General features: G+C 42.0%; 4 protein-coding genes across 5 annotated transcripts; 2 read left to right on the top strand and 2 right to left on the bottom strand.

The window, feature by feature from the left end:
* Positions 1 to 83: 83 nt before the first annotated feature.
* Positions 84 to 6,434, bottom strand: LOC118790415 (epoxide hydrolase 1-like). 2 transcript variants are annotated; one of them, XM_036547318.1, is made up of 9 exons: positions 6,410 to 6,434; positions 4,570 to 4,727; positions 4,212 to 4,392; positions 3,770 to 3,982; positions 2,746 to 2,875; positions 2,050 to 2,264; positions 1,676 to 1,784; positions 1,384 to 1,509; positions 84 to 285 (listed from the first exon to the last, which is right to left on the bottom strand). In XM_036547318.1, exons 1-9 carry the CDS (start codon positions 6,432 to 6,434, stop codon positions 84 to 86), a joined length of 1,359 nt encoding a protein of 452 aa, XP_036403211.1. The 2 variants fall into 2 exon arrangements, with proteins under 2 accessions (XP_036403211.1, XP_036403210.1); XM_036547317.1 differs by lacking the exon at positions 6,410 to 6,434 and adding an exon at positions 5,723 to 5,791 and having other exon boundaries at positions 4,570 to 4,786.
* Positions 6,435 to 7,538: 1,104 nt separating this feature from the next.
* Positions 7,539 to 9,280, top strand: LOC118789659 (cystatin-M-like). Its single transcript, XM_036546160.1, has 3 exons — positions 7,539 to 7,810; positions 8,599 to 8,712; positions 9,093 to 9,280. Exons 1-3 carry the CDS (start codon positions 7,619 to 7,621, stop codon positions 9,171 to 9,173), a joined length of 387 nt encoding a protein of 128 aa, XP_036402053.1. The 5' UTR covers positions 7,539 to 7,618; the 3' UTR covers positions 9,174 to 9,280.
* Positions 9,281 to 9,632: 352 nt separating this feature from the next.
* ephx5 (epoxide hydrolase 5) lies at positions 9,633 to 15,353 on the top strand. Its single transcript, XM_036546852.1, has 9 exons — positions 9,633 to 9,752; positions 10,705 to 10,921; positions 11,099 to 11,279; positions 11,467 to 11,679; positions 12,128 to 12,257; positions 12,744 to 12,958; positions 13,100 to 13,208; positions 13,369 to 13,494; positions 14,551 to 15,353. Exons 1-9 carry the CDS (start codon positions 9,730 to 9,732, stop codon positions 14,750 to 14,752), a joined length of 1,416 nt encoding a protein of 471 aa, XP_036402745.1. The 5' UTR covers positions 9,633 to 9,729; the 3' UTR covers positions 14,753 to 15,353.
* Positions 15,354 to 16,050: 697 nt separating this feature from the next.
* LOC118790312 (MAD2L1 binding protein) lies at positions 16,051 to 18,712 on the bottom strand. Its single transcript, XM_036547221.1, has 3 exons — positions 18,355 to 18,712; positions 17,133 to 17,407; positions 16,051 to 16,690 (listed from the first exon to the last, which is right to left on the bottom strand). The coding sequence occupies exons 1-3, from the start codon at positions 18,710 to 18,712 to the stop codon at positions 16,163 to 16,165; spliced, it is 1,161 nt and encodes a 386-aa protein (XP_036403114.1). The 3' UTR covers positions 16,051 to 16,162.
* Positions 18,713 to 18,876: the final 164 nt, after the last annotated feature.

Below are 18,876 nucleotides of genomic sequence, written 5' to 3'. Positions count from 1 at the left end.
TGATTCACCACTCTGGTGAGTGTGCCATTGCTATAACACCAAAGCTGTCATTCAGTTGATCAGTGTATGCGTAAGTGTATAGATTATACATCTTCCACTTTCTTGACGAACTGCTTGAAGTCGTCGGCAAGCAGCTGTGGTTCCTCAAAGGCAGCAAAGTGACCCCCGCGGGGCATGTAGGAGTAGGACTGGATGTTTTTGTACCTCCAGCGAGCCCATGTCAGGGGGCAGTGAAGCATTTCGTGCGGAAATACTGCCAGCCCCGTAGGCACATACACCCCCGTCCTGAGGAAGGACAAAACCCAGGTTACCCTACCAGAGCAGGATTTCTCACATAATGCAGAACTTCTGTGTCCCCAGCCAGACTTTAGCTTTTGACCTAATCACTCTCCTGTCTTCCTACAACTTTAGATACCTTTAGCAGGTAAGGTCAAGTTTTCTGCAAGCTCCACAAACCATAGTATATATAGTTGGTACAGCACACTGAAAAAGACAACCCAGATGGAAGGAAGGTTTTCACAGCCTCATGTGCAGCTAAGTATGAAGAATATTAAATAGTGTTTACATAGAAAATGCATTTCCATTACAAGTAACTGCTTTCTTCTTTAAAGGGTTGTGGTGAGCACCAAAAACAATAGGCTCACAGTCAGATTAAACCCTGAATGGAAGGCTGTACCCACATGGGGGACAATTTGAAGACATTATTGAATGTAGACAGCATGCATTTGAACAGTACGAGGGAGCCTAAATACTTGCTGGAAACAATACACAGCCAGGGACAAAAATGCTTACTTCTCACAGAGCCAGACTGAAAACCAAGCTTCCATACACCTAAAAGCTGGGAGGTATTTGGATTAATGGCGAGTCCTTGATCTGGACATCGCTGTTAGGCCATTAAGCGTTACACACTGCTTTATCACAGTGATCCTGACACAGATTCAGCCTTTCTCTAAAATCACTAAAAACAATTGAGTTATTGCTACTACAAATGTATGTACTGTATGTAGTTTTCACTTAAGTTAAATCTTGATAATTGAACTGCACCCATTGTCTTTCATCTTCACATATGCATTAGAGTCATTCATTTATCATGCAATGGACTACAATAATTGTTTTAGAGTGACTGACATAAAACGGTGCTATTCTCTTCTTGACAAACTACATATGCAGCAGGTACTATCTGAACAATTGAGTATACATTTTTCTGTAAAGTAACTAAATACTAGGGGAGATTTACTCACTTTAGAAAATCTCTGCTGTGTCTTCTCCAAGTGTATGAGACAAATGTAAAGGTGTCCAAAAACAACATTTAACACAACGAAAATTCATATCTATAAAATGTCATGAACCCTCTTCTGGAAACTTCACTGACGTTGATTTTACCTGGCATCCACTCTCGTCTGAATGTTCTCCTTCATGTTCTCTTTGTAGAAGCGCATTGAGGACACTACAGATCCCGTAGTCCAATACAGCATTACATTAGTCAGGAGATCATCCAGGGTAAACTTTCTGAAACAAAATAAATCCCCTTTTCAATAAACAGAGGCAAATCCTGAGCGGTGTGTCGAATCAAAATACCAACTACGCAAAATGAATTTTTAGAAAACTAAGACTGAATGATAACTACAAACTTTTAAGTTAACAGAGAGGTTAAAATACAATTCCTGGCTCTTACCTCTCCAATCCCCCATCTTCCAGATCTCTGTTTTGGAAATCAGTCCAAGTGGAGAACTTCTCCAGGAGGTAGGCTGCCAGACCCACAGGAGAGTTGTTCACTGCACAGCCTGCAGGGGGAGACAGAGTCCATATTGAAGCCATAGTGACACCTTTAGGCCACTGACCTGAAAGCCCTTTCCTGCATAGCTGAACCTGTCTGAACTTGTCATAGTATCCTGCTTCTCAGGTTGTTCCCCTGCTGAACTATCTGTTTCTTTTACAGCATTAGTCCAGTTTTTGTAGTCCAAAAAGCATGGGACTGAAATGCCTTGAAGCACGCCAGCTCCTAATCGTAATTATTTTCAAGAAATATGGTGGTCATGCTGCTCTCACCTACAGTGTCAGGCTTGGTGGCTTGGATGTGCAGGTACCCTGACTCCCTCAGCATATCGTACACGTTCCTCTCCATGTAGGGGAAGAGCCGTCTGACGTCCTCCCGGGTTAAGCCCACCAGGAAAGGCAGGTAAGGCCCGATGATCACGGCCAGCAGCATGCCCACCCCTCCTCGCATCACAGGGAATATGTTCAAGTGCAGGCCTTTCACTGACCTGCAGAAAGGCAGAGAGGAACCTCTTCAGGTTTATAACTAATTGATCAGATCAGCATCAGGATCACTAATGCTGATCAATGATATCAGCATTAGGAACACTTAGGTAATCAATAATATTAGCATGAGGAACATTACCGCTAAAAAATAACACCAGTATGAGGAAAACTAGAACTGTACACAGTCATTACTTCAGCTGCAGACTACATTCTCACGATGTCTTCAATTTTTAAAATGTTTGATTCAGATCCTCCATGCAGGTAGTTATTGGTGTGCACACTGGTGCAAATGTATTAAATCACTGTGCATGCTCAGTATTAAGACAAAAGAGAAAATGCAAAAAAAACCTGACAGAAGTCCCTCCTCTGCTAACCACAGGCTGCTTTAGAAATAATTAACATCCATACATAATGATGCTGATCGATTCTCATCTTGTAGCAGGAACAACAACCCTCTAAGAACCTGCGTACTAAAAGTCTCACTCTGGTTTCATCTGGGCCATGTTGGTGGTGATGAGGGAGCCCCAGTCGCCGCCCTGCAGGTAGAACTGGGAAAAGCCCAGCCGCTCCATCAGCTTCAGGAAGACCCGCGCAGCCGCCATGCTGTTAAATCCTGAGAGAAACCAGGAGAATTTACATGAACTTGAGGCTTAGACTTAAACAAATGAGTTATGAGATTAAATTATGAGATTTGGAGAACATAAATACTATCAAATTTATTTTCTCTTAGTACTTCATGCAAATGCTTTACATGGCAGCCTGGATCTCTTTTCACTGACCTTTTACATCTAGAAACATCTGCAATTTCACATAGATAACTTAAAATGTGTATGAATGCATAACTCCAAAAATAAAAAAAGACATACCCATATACAGGTTGGACTTTGCCAAACATAAAATATATGAAGGGCATTTACTTTTCCATATTTATTTTTTCACATTTTGTTCCCTTCATGGCAAGCTGGGAATCTGAATTATTTCTTAAAATAATTTTTTATTCAATATGTCAGTCATAAACTCTATATTAACCTCTGTAAAGTACACTTAATGGCTTCTGCATCTGAAAAGTGCTGGACCTCAGTGTTTCAATTACTGAAACATGGTGAAACATCCTGTGTTAATGTGAATTATGAATACGAATCAAAGTAGTTGTGTTCAATTGCATTAGCCAACAAGATTACTTTCACATACGTTTGTTTGTGTTTGTGGAGTTCAGCCTGCACCTGTAGACTACTGGTGGCAATTCATTTCAGAAACAACATAGGGAATGAACTCTTTATAATCTGGCTGCAGGATGCCATGTGTGCACAAAAAGAATTAAACATTATTATGATTAGAAAGCAGTTTCATCTTAAGAGTATGTGGTGTGCATCATAAACAAAAATGCAACCCTTACATACGATTCCCATCTTGGTGTCTTTCCCTCTGTCCTGTTTGGAATAATTTTTGGAATAATTCCACACACCTTTTGACCAACTCTGCAATCATGCCCCATTGAAGCCCTTACCCTGCTTGTGGGGGGCCTCAGAGAAGCCATACCCAGGGATGGATGGACAGATCACCTCAAACACTAGGCAATCCTGGGACTCAGTCAGCAATGGCAAGATCCTGTAGAATTCAAAAAAGGACCCACCCCACCCGTGGACCAGCATCAGGGGTCGGACCACCTGGCCGTCCCGCTGGTGGGTGGGGCGCACCCGGACAAAGTGCACGTCCAGCCCTACAGGATGGAAACAGTTGATCCACAAGTCATTTATTTACACAGCTCACATCTATTATGATACCAGCACTGCAGTACAACAGTCATCATGTCTGCACTTATACATCCTAAACCTTATAAATCTTATAAGGTTCAAATAAACTTATAAATCCTAAACATCCTGAAAATAAAAGGCTTATTCTCTTGTTACACACTAGTATATTACTCCTACTATAGATACAATGCCCACCTTCAATTTTGGTTTTAAAGTGAGGGTATTTGTTGAGGACCTTAACTTGCTTCTTCCAGTCAAACTGGTTCCTCCAATAGGACACCACTTTTTTGAGGTAGGTGGAGTTAAAACCATAGTGAAAGCGTACGTCTTCTAGTGGGTCAGTGAACCTGGTCTGGTCAATACGATTGTACAGATCCTAAGGAAACAGATACCAAACATATTTTACAACGACTTTCCATTGCAGCTACTGTGTAAATGTTTCAAACTACAAAGATAACAATGTAAGTACCATTGTAAGACAGGACACCACAAGCTCCCTGTGATTGTCTTAACATTCACCAATTACTGTATGATCCTGGATGTCAGTCTATACCTGAATTTCCTCATCGGACGTGCTGACCACAAAGGGGTAGATGTTTTCATCCTCTGAGAGTGGCTTTGCACCTGCTCCCCACCAGCCGTCGCCCATGGGGATGGTCTTTGTCCTCTTCCGACGAAACAGGAGGAGCATCATCAGCCCCCCCACTCCCACTGCACTTGAAATGGCCAGGATCTTTAGCCTGGGGGAGTCCCAGCTGGAGAGGGCCTGTCTGTAAATTACATGTAACATGACAGGCTGTGCCTCATTGCATGTAGTCTTACACTGAATGTCTTTCTGGTCTATTTCTCTCTTCAAAGTGGTTTACTTTTACATCATCAACGATGATAATCTCCTGGGAAAAGTCCTATACGTTTGTGACACTGTAGCTAAATTGTTTATTTATCCTATACATAAAGCTACAAAACAGTAAACTCGGGTCATTGGAAAATTATTCAAGTAACATTTTACTTTTATTGATATGCATGTATTTATTGCAAAGTGCAAAGCATAATTACTTAAAATTATGCTCATGAGTGCTGTTACTAGTATCACATTAGCTACACTCATGTATCTTTTCCCTGTCTGATGAATGACTCAGGTGACAAATCTGTTCAAATCTGTTTTTTTTTCCCAAGATTACAATTACAACCAAAGGTCAGAGTGAAAATGTCAAAAATTCATTCTCGTGCCAGAGTGTATAACTACAGTTACGTACTGATCTTGCAATAATGACATTTACTTAACAGGGAAGGAATCTGAACCACTGTTCAAAACAGTGCAGGAGAATCAGTAGTCCCACGTTGACCTTTCAAAAGTTAATCCTCCTTTGAGTGCCAAAATGGCGAAATTAAAGTGCAACACGTAAGCCTGTTTGAATTATCCGTTTGTGTCCGTGTCTGGCTCTCGCTGAGTAACAAATTCGGTGCAGTTAGCCAAGCGCGCTGCTGTTTCATTGCGACTTGCTATTAGTTAAAATCTGTAATAGTCTGATGTCCGCATTATGCAAAATACCTATGTAGTTCACTCGATCCTTATCATCACGATAGGTAAGACAACCACAGCCCTGTCTACAAGGCTACACCTATGCGTAACAGGTAGAACAACGGGTCAACTCATGCATTTATCTAAATAACTACGGTAATTGGTTATAATCTAATTTACTCACTGCAAAGCCTCAAGAGTCAGCATGACTACTGGAATATTTCGACAAGAGCAACACCTCGGGGTAGTTAAAACAAAACTACCGAAGAGCCCGCTTAGCTGTCCAGGGTTTCTGGGTGTACCGACGTAGAGACACGAGTAAGCTATTAATATGCAAAAGCCGACATGTGGTGAAGGTGGGTATATATTCAATATCCATTTCTCTTCCTTTGGATTCTGTTTCCCAGTACCCACCATCTCTACCCCTGTTCGTGTAACGCTACCAAAGACGTGTTTTATCTGTCACACTGAAGCTGTGGACTCATTTGTAAGATACTCGTACTAAGAAGCATCCCAGACGTTGAAACAAACAGAATAAGCCATTAGATAAAGTAGGAGCCAGCAGGAGAATAAAAGCCACAAAACAAGGAGTCACAAATTTCACACTGAAGGATATTCAACAAATTGAGGGGCTGACAAACGTTTTAATGTTTAATTCTGTTGCATGTGTTCCAGTCACTATGCTGTATTGTTTCAGGGTCCTCTATTGCACCAGAGAGCCCTAATGCCAAGGCTACATTAGCGGCACTGATCCTCCAGGAGGTGGCTTGAGAAATCAGAGTTCGGCACAGCCAGCACTACAAAGCGACAGGTCATCGTCTGAAAAAGAAGAATAAATCATTACAGTGCACTGCTTCTTGAAAATTAAAACATGCAAGAATGAAAATTGAAAGCATGTATAACCAGGGGTTAAATTGGGCCAGGGCTGTCTGGGGCTCAGCCCCGGCACATAGGCCTACGCTCTTATATGCCATCAGGGGACACTCCGCCTCCTACATCTTCAACAATGTATATATTTTTACACTTTTCTCGTTCTTAATAATTCAAACACATGACTAAAACACGTTTCCTTCGTAGCTGTAGAGAACATAAATGAGGTGATGTAAGAACTTGCAAACATCAGAACTTTCATGGGGTTTACCTTTTTGCCAATGCGTTTCCTTAACCCTTTCGCATGTTAAATAATTTTTATGCTATGTAGTGCGCATGTTACATTACATGGTTCGTTATGTTTTCATTAGCTTTATTAAGCGTCTCATAGTTTTCAGTTAGCATTTGCTATATTTTCAATGTTAAAGCTGTTTCCTCAAAGCTAAAATTACCTAGAATTTTCCAATCTAGTTTTCTAATCGCACCGGATTTATCATACTCGCTAAACGGCCGTCTGTTCTTAGCTCTTTCCTATGCCTCCTCTTCATCAATACCCCCATTAATATTTTCACACTGACAGCCCCAAGTGTGTCTAATAGGTATTACTGTCACATGATTCTCTAATGCAGATGAAAGTCTTAACCAGATGAAATGTTTTTGTTTTGCACTCTGCAATAAAAAGGTGTATTGTTCTCATAAAGCACGTTTGTACTGCTTGGATTCATGTGAATGCTCTTTTTTTCACTTTTCACAGTTTTCTGATTGCTCTGTGCAGGATGTTCATCTATCCATATTACTGCTCTGGAAACTGGCCATGTTAAAAGTGTAGTCTTTCATTGCTCCCTGATATAATATTTGCTCATTTTTAAATCATTAATGCACATTCTGCTTACTCTGTAAATATAATGTTCACACTGCAAGTCAGCTGTCTACCAGTTCAGTTCTTATTCAACCTTCCTTGTTTGATATGAACTGTAAATAAGATAAATGAGATAAATGAAAGGTTATTGTTCAGCTGTGAATTCTAAGAACGTACTTTGTAAAAATGCTGTTGTGGGCATTTTACTGGTTCCAAAAATCTGCAAAGCTTGTGCTTTTCTGTATCTAAATTAAAGACTGAGGCAGTATCGCTTAGATTAAACGCACATAAATACCCAGTGATCCCTGTGCTCGATCCCATACTCGGTCCCTCAACCTTCAGCCTCCAGAGATGACTAGATTTCTCCTTCTTCTGCTGGCTGCCGCCTTCATTTCTCGGTCGGCATGTGCCGACTCTGAAGTCCTTAGCCCCAGCAGCCCCCAGGTGCAGCAAGTGGCAAATTTTGCTGTTGAAACCTACAACAGGATGAACAGTTATGCCTATGCCTACAGAGTGATGGCCATCCAGTCTGTCAGCGCTCAGGTAAACCACACAGTTGTCTGAACATGATAATTTGATTTACTTATAAATGTGTACGTTATATAAATTGATTGGCTGTGTCACAGAAGCTCATAAAAAAGTTACAAAATAGTCAACAAAACTGATGCTGATTATCAAACTTAGTTATGAAGGAAAACATGATTATTCTCTCTTGTTTCAGCAAAAGGAGACAGTGGTATTTGACTGGAGTCTTTATGTTTTTAAGAGATTCACTAAGTGGACTACAAAAGCTTCTTTAAGCTGGGTTCTATCAGCAGAACAATCACTGACAATGTTTTTTTTTAATTCAGACAAAGATATTTTATGTAAAAACTTTCCAGTGGAAGTAAAGGCAGAAGTACAGATTAGACAATAGGCAGAATACTGGTCTGAACAATTTGTTTTCATAATTAAATTTCTTATATGTGCACATATTGATATATCAAGCTTATCTTGCCAAAGAACAAAGGGTAGGGTACTATCTGGGACACTTTTTGTTTTAGTAAATGTCTAAGTGTAGAAGCACTGAGTCTTTTTTGAAGAACTTTTACACAGGTAATACTTTGTGCTGACATTTCAGATTTTACTGACTGTATAGCTATTTTGACTGACTGGTGAGACTTAAGCTATGCAAACGTTAGCCTTGTGGAAGGAGATCTGTAGAAATGAGTGTGTCTTTTGTATGATGTATTGTATGTTAACGGGGAAGACTGGCTTCTCTTCAGGGTGCCCTTGTTTCTTCATGAACCAATGAGGTAGTCATAGATGACCTTTTATTTTTTGGCTCCTAGATTTACCCTCCTTCGTACATGAAATACACCATGACTGTGGAGGTAGGACAGACCATCTGCAAGAACCAACCCAATGTGAACCTGAAGGATTGCAGCCTGCAGAGTTCAGGAAAGGTGAGCTGGGCTCATAATGAGCACAGGCCAACTAGAGCGGAGTCTTTTTAGTTTGTCAATTTTGCACTGGTCTGAGTGGGCCAAGGGGAAAATGGAGACGGCAGTACGACAGCCTGTTAAGTCCTTTGTACCTTTTTATCAGACCACACTGGAAAATAATCCTGGTTTTATCTTCCCTTCCCCACTTCTCCCACCCCCCAGAAACCAGTAACAAAAAATGCCTCTGTGGCTTTTTTGTGAAATGTAACTCATGTAATTGGAATTTCCTTATTATTTCCAAATGACCTAGTAGTGAGGTTATAAATGCTTGCAATTTTCATTCTTGCATGTTTTAATTTTTAAGAAGAAGTGCACTGTAATGATTTATTCTTCTTTTTCAGACGATGACCTGTCGCTTTGTTGTGCTGGCTGTGCCGAACTCTGATTTCTCAAGCCACCTCCTGGAGGATCAGTGCCGCTAATGTAGCCTTGGCATTAGGGCTCTCTGGTGCAATAGAGGACCCTGAAACAATACAGCATAGTGACTGGAACACATGCAACAGAATTAAACATTAAAAAGTTTGTCAGCCCCTCAATTTGTTGAATATCCTTCAGTGTGAAATTTTGTGACTCCTTGTTTTGTGGCTTTTATTCTCCTGCTGGCTCCTACTTTATCTAATGGCTTATTCTGTTTGTTTCAACGTCTGGGATGCTTATTAGTACGAGTATCTTACAAATGAGTCCACAGCTTCAGTGTGACAGATAAAACACGTCTTTGGTAGCGTTACACGAATAGGGGTAGAGATGGTGGGTACTGGGAAACAGAATCCAAAGGAAGATAAATGGATATTGAATATATACCCACCTTCACCACATGTCGGCAGTGCTGGTATACCCTGCTCGAACTTTTGCATATTAATAGCTTACTCGTGTCTCTACGTCAGTACACCCAGAAACCCTGGACAGCTAAGCGGGCTCTTCAGTAGTTTTGTTTTAACTACCCCGAGGTGTTGCTCTTGTCGAAATATTCCAGTAGTCATGCTGACTCTTGAGGCTTTCCAGTGAGTAAATTAAATTATAACCAAATTATAATTATGCTGTAGTTGTTTAGATAAATGCATGAGTTGACCCGTTGTTCTACCTGTTGTTCTACCTGTTACGTAGGTGTTGCCTTGTAGACAGGGCTATGGTTGTCCTAACTATCGTGATGATAAGGATCGAGTGAACTACATAGGTATTTTGCATAATGCGGACATCAGATTATTACAGATTTTAACTAATAGCAAGTCGCAATGAAACAGCAGCGCGCTTGGCTAACTGCACCGAACTTGTTACTCCGCGAGAGCCAGACACACAAACGGATAATTCAAACAGGCTTGGGTGTTGCACTTTAATTTCGCCATTTTGGCACTCAAAGGAAGATTAACTTTTGAAAGGTCAACGTGGGACTACTGAATCTCCTGCACTGTTTTGAACAGTGGTTCAGATTCCTTCCCTTTTAAGTAAATGTTATTGCAAGATCAGTGCGTAACTGTAGTTATACACTCTGGCACGAGAATGAATTTTTGACATTTTCACTTTGATTGTAATTGTAATCTTGAAACGCTGGCCTAAAAAAAAAAACAACAGATTTGAACAGATTTGTCACCTGAGTCATTCATCAGACAGGGAAAAGATACATGAGTGTAGCTAATGTGATACTAGTAACAGCACTCATAGTAATTTTAAGTAATTATGCTTTGCACTTTGCAATAAATACATGCATATCAATAAAAGTAAAATGTTACTTGAATAATTTTACAATGACCCGAGTTTACTGATTGTATCTTTATGTATAGGATAAATAAACAATTTAGCTACAGTGTCACAAACGTATAGGACTTTCCCCAGGAGATTATCATCGTTGATGATGTAAAAGTAAACCACTTTGAAGAGAGAAATAGACCAGAAAGACATTCAGTGTAAGACTACATGCAATGAGGCACAGCCTGTCATGTTACATGTAATTTACAGACAGGCCCTCTCCAGCTGGGACCCCCCCAGGCTAAAGATCCTGGCCATTTCAAGTGCAGTGGGAGTGGGGGGGCTGATGACGCTCCTCCTGTTTCGTCGGAAGAGGACAAAGACCATCCCCATGGGCGATGGCTGGTGGGGAGCAGGTGCAAAGCCACTCTCAGAGGATGAAAACATCTACCCCTTTGTGGTCAGCACGTCCGATGAGGAAATTCAGGTATAGACTGACATCCAGGATCATACAGTAATTGGTGCATGTTAAGACAATCACAGGGAGCTTGTGGTATCCTGTCTTATAATGGTACTTACATCGTTATCTTTGTATCTTTGTTTGAAACATTTACGCAGTAGCTGCAATGGAAAGTCGTTGTAAAACATGTTTCCCTTTCCTTAGGATCTGTACAATCGTATTGACCAGACTAGGTTCACTGACCCACTAGAAGACGTACGCTTTCACTATGGTTTCAATTCCACTTACCTCAAAAAAGTGGTGTCCTATTGGAGGAACCAGTTTGACTGGAAGAAGCAAGTTAAGGTCCTCAACAAATACCCTCACTTTAAAACCAAAATTGAAGGTGGGCATTGTATCTATAGTAGGAGTAATATACTAGTGTGTAACAAGAGAATAAGCCTTTTATTTTCAGTGAAGGTTTAGGATGTATAAGTGCAGACATGATGACTGTTGTACTGCAGTGCTGGTGTCATAATAGATGTGAGCTGTGTAAATAAATGACTTGTGGACCAACTGTTTCCGTCCTCCAGGGTTGGACGTGCACTTTGTCCGGGTGCGCCCCACCCACCAGCGGGACGGCCAGGTGGTCCGACCCCTAATGCTGGTCCACGGGTGGCCTGGGTCCTTTTTTGAATTCTACAGGATCTTGCCATTGCTGACTGAGTCCCAGGATGGCCTAGTGTTTGAGGTGATCTGTCCGTCCATCCCTGGGTATGGCTTCTCTGAGGCCCCCCACAAGCAGGGTAAGGGCTTCAGTGGGGCATGATTGCAGAGATGGCCAAAAGGTGTGTGGAATTATTCCAAACAGGACAGACTTTACTGTAAAAACACCAAGATGGGAATCGTATGTAAGGGTTGCATTTTTGTTTATGATGCACACCACATACTCTTAAGATGGAACTGCTTTCTAATCATAATAATGTTTAATTCTTTTTGTGCACACATGGCATCCTGCAGCCAGATTATAAAGAGTTCATTCCCTATGTTGTTTCTGAAATGATCTGCCACCAGTATTTTAGATGTTTTTAGATGTAAAAGGTCAGTGAAAAGAGATCAAGGCTGCCATGCAAAGCATTTGCATGAAGGACTAAGAGAAAATAAATTTGATACTGTTTATATTCTCCAAATCTCATAATTGGATTGCTCGAGTCTAAGCCTCAAGTTCATGTGAGTTCTCCTGGTTTCTCTCAGGATTTAACAGCATGGCGGCTGCGCGGGTCTTCCTGAAGCTGATGGAGCGGCTGGGCTTTTCCCAGTTCTACCTGCAGGGCGGCGACTGGGGCTCCCTCATCACCACCAACATGGCCCAGATGAAACCAGAGTGAGACTTTTAGTACGCAGGTTCTTAGAGGGTTGTTGTTCCCGCTACAAGATGATAATCGATCAGCATCATTATGTATGAATGTTAATTATTTCTAAAGCAGCCTGTGGTTAGCAGAGGAGGGACCTCTGTCATGTTTTTTTTTTTTTGCATTTTCTCTTTTGTCTTAATACTGAGCATGCACAGTGATTTAATACATTTGCACCAGTGTGCACATCAATAACTACCTGCATGGAGGATCTGAATCAAACATTTAAAAGATTGAAGACATAGTAAGAATGTAGTCTGCAGTTGAAATAATGACTGTGTACAGTTCTAGTTTTCCTCATACTGGTGTTATTTTTTAGCGGTAATGTTCCTCATGCTAATATTATTGATTACCTAAGTGTTCCTAATGCTGATATCATTGATCAGCATTAGTGATCCTAATGCTAATCTGATCAATTCGTTATAAAGCTGAAGAGGCTCCTCTCTGCTTTTCTGCAGGTCAGTGAAGGGCCTGCACTTGAACATGTTCCCTGTGACACGCGGAGGGATGGGCATGCTGCTGGCCTTGATCATTGGGCCTTACCTGCCTTTCCTGGTGGGCTTAACCCGGGAGGACGTCAGACGGCTCTTCCCCTACATGGAGAGGAACGTGTACGAGATGCTGAGGGAGTCAGGGTACCTGCACATCCAAGCCACCAAGCCTGACACTGCAGGTGAGGGCAGCATGACCACCGTATATCTTGAAAATAATTACAATTAGGAGCTGGCGTGCTTCAAGGCATTTCAGGCCATTTGAGATTAGTGGTCTAAAGGTGTCACTATGGCTTCAATATGGACTCTGTCTCCCCCTGCAGGCTGTGCAGTGAACAACTCTCCTGTGGGTCTGGCAGCCTACCTCCTGGAGAAGTTCTCCACTTGGACTGATTTCCAACACAGAGATCTGGAAGATGGGGGATTGGAGAGGTAAGGAATTGTATTTTAACCTCTCTGTTCACTTAAAAGTCTGTAGTTATCATTCAGTCTTAGTTTTCTAAAAATTCATTTTGCGTAGTTGGTATTTTGATTCGACACACCGCTCAGGATTTGCCTCTGTTTATTGAAAAGGGGATTTATTTTGTTTCAGAAAGTTTACCCTGGATGATCTCCTGACTAATGTAATGCTGTATTGGACTACGGGATCTGCAGTGTCCTCAATGCGCTTTTACAAAGAGAACATGAAGGAGAACATTCAGACGAGAGTGGATGCCAGGTAAAATCAACGTCAGTGAAGTTTCCAGAAGAGGGTTCATGAGATTTATAGATATGAATTTTCGTTGTGTTAAATGTTGTTTTTGGACACCTTTACATTTGTCTCATACACTTTGAGAAGACACAGCAGAGATTTTGTAAAGCGGGTAAATCTCCCCTAGTATTTAGTTACTTTACAGAGTGTAAAATAGTGCTTTAATATAGTTTGTCAAGAAGAGAATAGCACCGTTTGTCAATCACTCTAAAACAATTATTGTAGTCCATTGCATGATAAATGAATGACTCTAATGCATATGTGAAGATGAAAGACAATGGGCACAGTTCAATTATCAAGATTTAACTTAAGTGAAAGCTACATACAGTACATACATTTGTAGTAGCAATAACTCATTGCTTTTAGTGATTTTAGAGAAAGGCTGAATCTGTGTCAGGATCACTGTGATAAAGCAGTGTGTAACGCTTAATGGCCTAACAGCGATGTCCAGATCAAGTACTCACCATTAATCCAAATATCTCCCAGCTTTTAGGTGTATGGAAGTTTGGTTTTCAGTCTGGCTCTGTGAGGAGTAAGCATTTTTGTCCCTGGCTGTGTATTGTTTCCAGCAAGTATTCAGGCTCCCTCGTACCGTTCAAATGCATGCTGTCTACATTCAATAATGTCTTCAAATTGTCCCCCATGTGGGTACAGCCTTCCATTCAGGGTGTAATCTGACTGTGAGCCTATTGCTACCCTTTAAAGAAGAAAGCAGTTACTTGTAATGGAAATGCATTTTCTATGTAAACACTATTTAATATTCTTCATACTTAGCTGCACATGAGGCTGTGAAAACCTTCCTTCCATCTGGGTTGTCTTTTTCAATGTGCTGTACCAACTATATATACTATGGTTTGTGGAGCTCGCAGAAAACTTGACCTTACCTGCTAAAGGTATCTAAAGTTGTAGGAAGACAGGAGAGTGATTAGGTCAAAAGCTAAAGTCTGGCTGGGGACACAGAAGTTCTGCATTATGTGAGAAATCCTGCTCTGGTGGGGTAACCTGGGTTTTGTCCTTCCTCAGGACGGGGGTGTATGTGCCTACGGGGCTGGCAGCATTTCCGCACGAAATGCTTCACTGCCCCCTGACATGGGCTCGCTGGAAGTACAAAAACATCCATTCCTACTCCTACATGCCCCGCGGGGGTCACTTTGCTGCCTTTGAGGAACCACAGCTGCTTGCCGACGACTTCAAGCAGTTCGTCAAGAAAGTGGAAAATGTATAATCTGTATACTTACGCATACACTGATCAACTGAATGACAGCTTTGGTGTTATAGCAATGGCACACTCACCGGAGCAGTGACAAGTACTGAATCATGCCAATCAGACAGAACAAAAGTACTGTCTCTCAGTGAATTACACTGCAGCTAATTTGTGATGTATGAATTACTTTATATAAATATTAACATAGACCTTTTATATCCTTCTACTAATGTGCTGTAACCTGAGCATGAACAAGCCACGACATTTCTGTCTACATAACTTATTTTCAGAAAATTAGTACCAGCTAAGACCTTATGTGGAGTAGGGAAAGATTTTTTCCCCTCTTTCCTTCCCATAGTAGCTGACATTTACTTACTGAGAGATAAAAATGAGCATATAGGGGAATCTCTCTTACTTTTTCAGTGATGTTTCTCCTGCCCATTTTCTGTTGATGCCTTGCAGGCAGGTGTTACTTTGTCATCACTTCCTTAAGAAGTAACTCAGTCCCACAGTGGAGACACACATCTAGTGCTAACCAGGAACACTTTCCCCAACTACCACTTACCTAGAAATGCCCTAGGGGAAAAGGGAAATGAATTTAAGCGTCTGAACTCAATGAACTCACGTCTGATCAATTTCAGGTTGTAATGGAGTAAATTACTCTGTGATGCAAAGCAGATTTGTAAAGACACCTGCTTATAATGATTATATTATTAAATTGCAAATATTCAAATTAAAGCTAAGAATACAAAACACCCTATTGGTAAAAAAGTTCCTTGCAGCAATAACAACGTATGCATGTTTGTGGATGCATTGATTTATGTACTTAGGCCTATAATACATACAACAGTATTAATAAAACAAGATCAATATGCTTTATACACACAGCTCATGAAAATCACACCAAAAGTAAAGCAAAAGAGGTTGTTGATTCAGGCACATAATGTGTAAAAATCAACAAAATGGTGTGATTATTAATGCCATGTGAGCACAGAAGTTAGTTAAACCCAAATAATTCAATTATGTTTCAGAACTGATAGGAGATGAGAGGAAACAGACATACAAGCACTTGTCAAATGATGATGTGATCACTGTCATTGGTCCATTAGACTTTCAGAGTTCATGAGGAATGGATCCACACCACACATGATTTCCTACTTCTTGCTAAATACAGCTAAAATTAAATACCTAAGCATATCCATTAAAAGCACAGAAGCAAGTGGATGCTGTGCACCAACCATTCATAGAATTTACATTCATCTCTTTAAAATACAGCACCTCTGGGCTCTGACACTGAGAAAGTCTTGAGGCCCCTGAGTCAAAGAAAGGGTGAGGAAGTCACTAATGCCTTTAACCCCCTCCACCTCCCTCCCAAATCTTTCCAGTCTCAAAGCCATTTAATTTAAAAACTGCTTCCCTTTCTCAAGTGCATCATTTGCAAAACCCCTTGATTGTCACTGGGGCTTGGAACCACACATAGTCCTCCCAGTCTGCCGGCTGTCCCTGAAGCAGACCGCTGAGCGAGGGGTCACAGGACAGGGAGATGACCTGCCTCTTCACCCGTGTCGGCACCCGGTAGTCCAGCTTTGGCCGGAACCAGCCCACGCCACAATTCCGGTGACCCAGCACCATGACGGTGGTAGCCATGAGGCGGACGGGCCGAGCGTCCGACAGGATGTCGGCCACGAACAGGGTGCGGAAGATCTGGCGCAGGCAGGCGGAGGTGCGCAGGCTGCTCTCTCCAGCCCCAGGGGTCAGGTTCTCCATGTTGACCTCATACAACTCTTTGGGCAGCATGATGGTTCCCCCCAGCAGCAGAAGGACCCGCGGCACCAGGCTGAGGGAGAAGAATGTCTCCAGCTGCTGCAGCACCTCCTCCAGCTCCTGCAGCGTGCGCTGGCACCTGCGCCAGTCCCAGCCATTGGGCTTTGCCGGCTTCCAGCCCACCCCCTCCTCACTCTTCACATGGGGGAGAAGCAGAGACTGGTTCAATTTCAAACATCACCAGACCTTTCATATGCGTTCCAACCAAAACATCAAAACACCAAAACACGAAGAGGTAAAAGCACAGGAGCTGCTCCATATTCCTGGCATGTGTTCAGGGTCACAAAATATTGAAAGATATTGTAGTCCATCAGAATCTTAAAAGTGGCACTTTGAATAACAGTAAGAGTACTGATACAGCAATACAGCCCATCACAGGTTATCATTTGCCAGTAAATATTAAGTAAAATATTTCTAACAGGGCTCTTGTGACCTCCTTTTGGAATATTTCTAGAGGATTAAACAAGCATTTGAATACTGATCAAAGCAACTGAATAGTGATCTCATTGTTTAATCAAACAATATAGCAGTTGCTGTTATGCTTAAACAAAGCATCCAGATATCAAGTTTCACTCACCGAACTGGCTGCTTGCTGCCTCTTCTGAAAGAACACCAGCTGGTCGTAAGTCATGGGCAGCTGCTGCCGCTGGTAGAGGACACACTTAAGAATCTCGCAGACAAACTTGCAGCAGCTGTCCTGCGTGACTGTGCCGGGGAACACAACAGCGACACAGCCGTCCTCCCTGTTCTTCTGCGCTGCCTCCTTGTCTGTCCCTACCTGAGTCTGTGTTACCTGAGACGCCACAGCGTTTGCTGCTTTCTTCAGCCTGGCCACGCGTTCTGGTGAGGGGTCTGAGAGTTTCAAGCAATCGAGAGAAACAACAGTCCGTTCAGACAAGCGCACATGACATAAATTTATGGTGTTGATGTGAATACAGTAACTAGCCAAGTCTTCCAAATTCCTGCGACACAGTATATGCATATATATATAGCATTTTATTTGCTTTCACTGCATTCAAATGTTACTTGAATGTCCAGGTAAAGCTCATTTTAATAACCAAATGCGTGTTTTCAAGTACTTCACTTGATGTTTTGAGTGGTAGAAACTGAAAATAGTATTTAAAGGTAACGGGCGTCTGCGAAACACTGCACCACAGAAACGAAACCCAGACGACAGACTGGACTACCCCCCAGACATAGTGTGAAAAAACACCCCATCTGTCCGGCAGTAGATTGAGAAAACTGTCACTTCTTCCTCAAAGGTGAGTTAAATAGCTGTGTCAACTGGATTTATGCTTCTTAACTCCATTTGGTCAGGTTTTCCATAAGCAGTCACGTAGTCACAAGACAGTAACATCAAAAGTTCAATAACTATTCCAACTCCAGCTAGTGCTGTCATTTTCAAGAGAACTAGCCAAGTTACCACGTTATTTAGCTAACGTTTGTAGCTACCCGTTTAATGTAAGTGTAGATCAACAGTACCACATACTGTCTATAACCTTATAACTCGCTATAGACGTGACTCAGACATTATAGCCACACAACGAACCACAATTAAAGACTATGGTGGTAACATTCACCAGTGAATATTGAAACTGACGGACGATGCGCCAACTTTGACACCTCATAATAAGTAGCTACCTACCTAACTGTACCCATGCAGCTAGCATACTAGCTATGACACAAGTAGCAAATTAACCAGACAGACTAACTTGGCTAGCTTGGCGACTAAAATAGCCATAGTGCCATGCTAGCTAGGTACCAGTTTCAAGATTCAAACCCGCCGTCCAGGAACACACCTGCCACTGTCAGTCCACACATGCCGGGGATGTCACGATTCTCCTTGTTCTCATCATTGTCCCGACAGTTTTCTTTGGACTTGGATTCATCTGTTGATTCATCACTGCACTCCTCCCCAGTGATGTGTGATGCCAATTCGTCTTTGCAGGGTGTCCTGCTATTTTTGCACAGGCTTTCCGATGGGAATTGTTCAGACGCCGCCACCACGGGCTCATCGTACCCACTTTTGGCATCACGTTCCCGTGTGTCATTTCGGATCTCTATACACCCGTCTGATGCCCTTCTGAAATCGCTTTCTTGTTTCTCTTCTTCGCCTTCCCCGTCTCGGAGAGCCTCCCTCTCCTGAACCTCCGCCATCTCTCGCTCTCCGGCTCCGCAAGAGTTGTTTGAATTTTCCCCCTTACACTGCATCATGGGAAACCAGAAGCGGAAGCCAACCTGCCGGCCTTTACCGAAGTATGGCGTTTGCCCCGAAAATAAGAAATTCGCCTTCTCTGATCTCACTTAATTTTGGTAATTAT

The sequence above is a fragment of the Megalops cyprinoides genome, chromosome 15 (genome assembly GCF_013368585.1).
Source record: "Megalops cyprinoides isolate fMegCyp1 chromosome 15, fMegCyp1.pri, whole genome shotgun sequence".
Lineage (NCBI taxonomy): Eukaryota > Metazoa > Chordata > Actinopteri > Elopiformes > Megalopidae > Megalops > Megalops cyprinoides.
Note: the sequence above shows the minus strand (reverse complement) of the source record. Positions and strands in the feature narration are given on the sequence as shown.